The 3,399-nt window shown below is 37.8% G+C and overlaps 1 protein-coding gene across 1 annotated transcript; it reads right to left on the bottom strand.

Annotated features, from left to right (window-relative positions):
* Nucleotides 1-2,277: 2,277 nt before the first annotated feature.
* LOC306868699 (forkhead box protein B1-like) lies at nt 2,278-3,168 on the bottom strand (the record flags this gene model as incomplete). Its single annotated transcript, XM_079414990.1, has 1 exon — nt 2,278-3,168. One exon carries the CDS (start codon nt 3,166-3,168, stop codon nt 2,278-2,280), a length of 891 nt encoding a protein of 296 aa, XP_079271116.1.
* Nucleotides 3,169-3,399: the final 231 nt, after the last annotated feature.

Genomic DNA, 3,399 nt, shown 5'->3' with positions numbered 1-3,399 from the left:
TATACCTGTTGTCTGATGTTTTTGATCACCTAGCAAAACAAATATCTCATGATGTCATGTGTCAGTACTGAATTCATGCTATCAAAGCTAGAATACTTTTTTTCACTTCCATTTAAATGTAAAGAATTGAAAAATGCTTATTTCTTCATCAGATCATAGTATATAACATGGCCTAAATTCATTGTTCACATTTACTGTTGTAAATGTCTTGTTTTAAAAACCTGCTGCAAATACAACTGAAGAAAGCCTTGAATTGCCTCTTGTGTTTTTCTGTTATTTTATATGTCTAGACAGTAGAAGTTGTGGCTTATTGAACTGTAGCAGAAAGACTGTCAGTTGAAGAATTATGTTCTTCAGTTCCCCATATCAGTAGGATAAAGTTAACTGAGTAATTTATATTATTAAAATAAATGTATAGAAAAATAGGAGCTTTTTATTTTGATGGACAAAATGTGTTTAAGTTAAAAAAGGCACAAGTGAGTGAACATCTCTTGACATTTCTTGGTTCATATAGCCTGAGATCATAGATTAATTTAATTTATGTGGGCTCAAAATATTTGGAAACTTGAGCCACAAAAAAATCTCAGAACTAACTTAAATAAGCTGTTTTTGTTTTACTATGGTTATTTTGTTGTAAGCCAACTGGTCATGTATTTTTCATTGATGTATGAAGTCAGTTCTTCTTAAGATGTGAGTAATGGGTACTTCATCACATCAAATATGGGCATGTTCCAGTTTAGCAAACCAGAAAGTGTACAAATACTTTATCTTAACTTTGAAGTATCTATTTTGTTAAATGTTTTTTTCTTTTTCCCCAAAAGTGTTCTTATGATATTTTTCTTAAGGCACTTCTTAAATGCCACTGATATTTTCTTAAATGCCAATGACATTAATATATTTTTACAAATTTAATTTTTTTATTACATTATTATTTGTTTTCGTTGGAACAAAAGCTGTTAAAATACTTTTGGGGGGCATTAGCTCTACACTATGTATTGTAAATGTATTCTGTTTAGACACATGTCAGAGGAAGAAGACACCATTCATTTCTGAAAAGAATTCAAAAGGTCTCTGCAACTGGTCACGACTGAGGAAATAAGCAAAATATGCAACAGCAGCTTTGTTCATATTGCATGTCACTAACTAAAAATATGAATCAATCTCGATTCGGATTCATTGATTTTAATTAAGTTATGCAGGCATGCTTTCTTTAATTTCATCAATTCCCTGCCGATTTTACTAAATTTCTGCAATACGAAACATAAAAACAAAGTTCTTGCTTTCACCCTTAACCATTGGCCCAACAAGTGTGTTTTGAGCTCAGGATTGTTTGTCTGTTCCTTTAAATTTAAAAAAGCAATTTACAACATGTAATTAGGTTATTAATACATGTTGTTCATTAGGTCTATTATTGTTTTTTTTTTTGTTTTTGTTTTTTTTTACCGTGCATTGAAACAAATCTCTTCAACTGTAATATTAATAATACTGAGCAACTCTTTTATGTAAATTAAAATGACATAAGTCTCAGGATATTTTAATGAGGTTTGATGACTAAGTTTATAATTTATTTAAGTACACGTGAAAAGCAGCATGCTAGTAGGCTACATCAGAGCATGTCAACATTATACAGAAAACTTATATACAACAGCTTTGACTATATTTTCAACGAAGCGGATAAATTAGGCTGAGCATTGTTCACAGAACAACATCCCTTTCGATATTTGTAACGTCACACCAAAAGTGCATTGTAGGAGTTTTTCCATTTTTATATTTCTACACTGCCACACGGAAACACTGCAGCATCTGTGCTTATACATGCGATTCTCAGTCTTTTGTCTGTTTTTTTCGATGAAACTTAATGGTTTAAAAATAGCCCAAAACTTTAAGTTACACGTAAAATGATCTACATGGAGAATGTTCGTCTTTGTAATTCTGCTTCATGAACTTTATTTGTCAAAAACTCTTTACGGTTGTTCTCGCATTTTCATTTTCATAATCCGTTGTGCATTTTTCAATAGGATTCTTGACCTCTGATAACATGAGGTAGGCTAAATTCATGACATATGGCTATGTCATATACAAATTGAGCAATAAGTAAACAGAATATTTAATTCCACTGTATTTCTTTTAAATAGTCACTTTCTATCATTTCACAGGTTTCGGATAAGATGGTTTGTACCTATAGCCTATACTGTCAGTTTTTTTGTCTTGCCTTATGGTCGGTGCCAGTGAATCAGGGTGGATGTGTAAGGAAAGTTTGAAGTCCCTCTTAAAGTTTTAAGTGACCTCTTGACAGTGCACGGCGACCGAATGGAGCAGCGAGGTCGGGCTCGGTGTAGCGGGGCTGCTCTGGCTGGGAGACGTCGGGCTGAGGGATTTTGAAGAGCCGGAGAGGAGCGCTGGAAGGTGCGCATGCAGCGCCGGGATGGACGCAACCGAAGCTGGAGCGGGTTTGATTGGCACAGGGATCGCCGGTAAACTTTGCGCGCCATGACTCAGGGGTTTGAGTGGTACTCCATAGGCAGTATACTCAGCATCTATCACGTTACTGCTATACATGTGGGGCCATGCCGTGGTCAACTGATTGTGTATCTGATAACCCGTAGACATGGGCTGCATGGTGGAGAAAGCAAGGCTTCCTGGCATTTTGTAATCTCTGGCAATGATGTTTTCAATGGCAAAGGGGTGTTTGAAAGTGGAGGGTTGAGACACACTTAAGTTGTAGCTGGTCATGTGAGGTAGATGTGTCCCTAAAGCGGTCATTCTGAGTTTCGCTTGTTGCTGGAGGTAATGCGCTGCGTCTGAGGGTTTTTGCAGGTGCTCGGAGGTGATCATCACTTTGAATCTCTTGCGGCGCCTCAAGAAGCTCCCGTTTTCAAACATTTCACCGCAGCTGGGATGGAGAGCCCAGAAGCTGCCTTTACCCGGCTGGTCCGGTCTCCGAGGGATCTTGATGAAGCAGTCGTTGAAGGAAAGGTTGTGGCGAAGAGAGTTCTGCCAGCGCTGTGTGTTTTCCCGATAATAAGGAAACCTGGCCATGATGAACTTGTAAATTTCGCTGAGCGGGAGCATCTTCTCCGGGCAGCTCTGAATGGCCATAGCGGTGAGAGAAATATACGAATACGGCGGCTTCTGATCGCTGTACGTGTTTCTTCCAGGACGAGGCATTTTCCCGAGTGAACTAGGCTACCTTGAGTTCAGTGATGAATATCTTCAAAACACCGAGTTTGTTGAAAATCGCACACTCATCCGAAGTGAAAAGTCAGACATCTTAATAAATAGGCTACAGGTGCTTCCGCTGACACTCACTTAATATCCATCCTTGCAAAAAGTTTTAAGCAAGTTAGGCCTCTGCAGAGCGATTCATTCGTTTGTTTTAGGAGTTTATGAATTGCTCTC

Source organism: Barbus barbus, assembly GCF_936440315.1.
Source record: "Barbus barbus genome assembly, chromosome: 1".
In the NCBI taxonomy this organism is placed as follows: Eukaryota; Metazoa; Chordata; class Actinopteri; order Cypriniformes; family Cyprinidae; genus Barbus; species Barbus barbus.
This window is presented reverse-complemented; position numbering and strand designations above follow the sequence as displayed.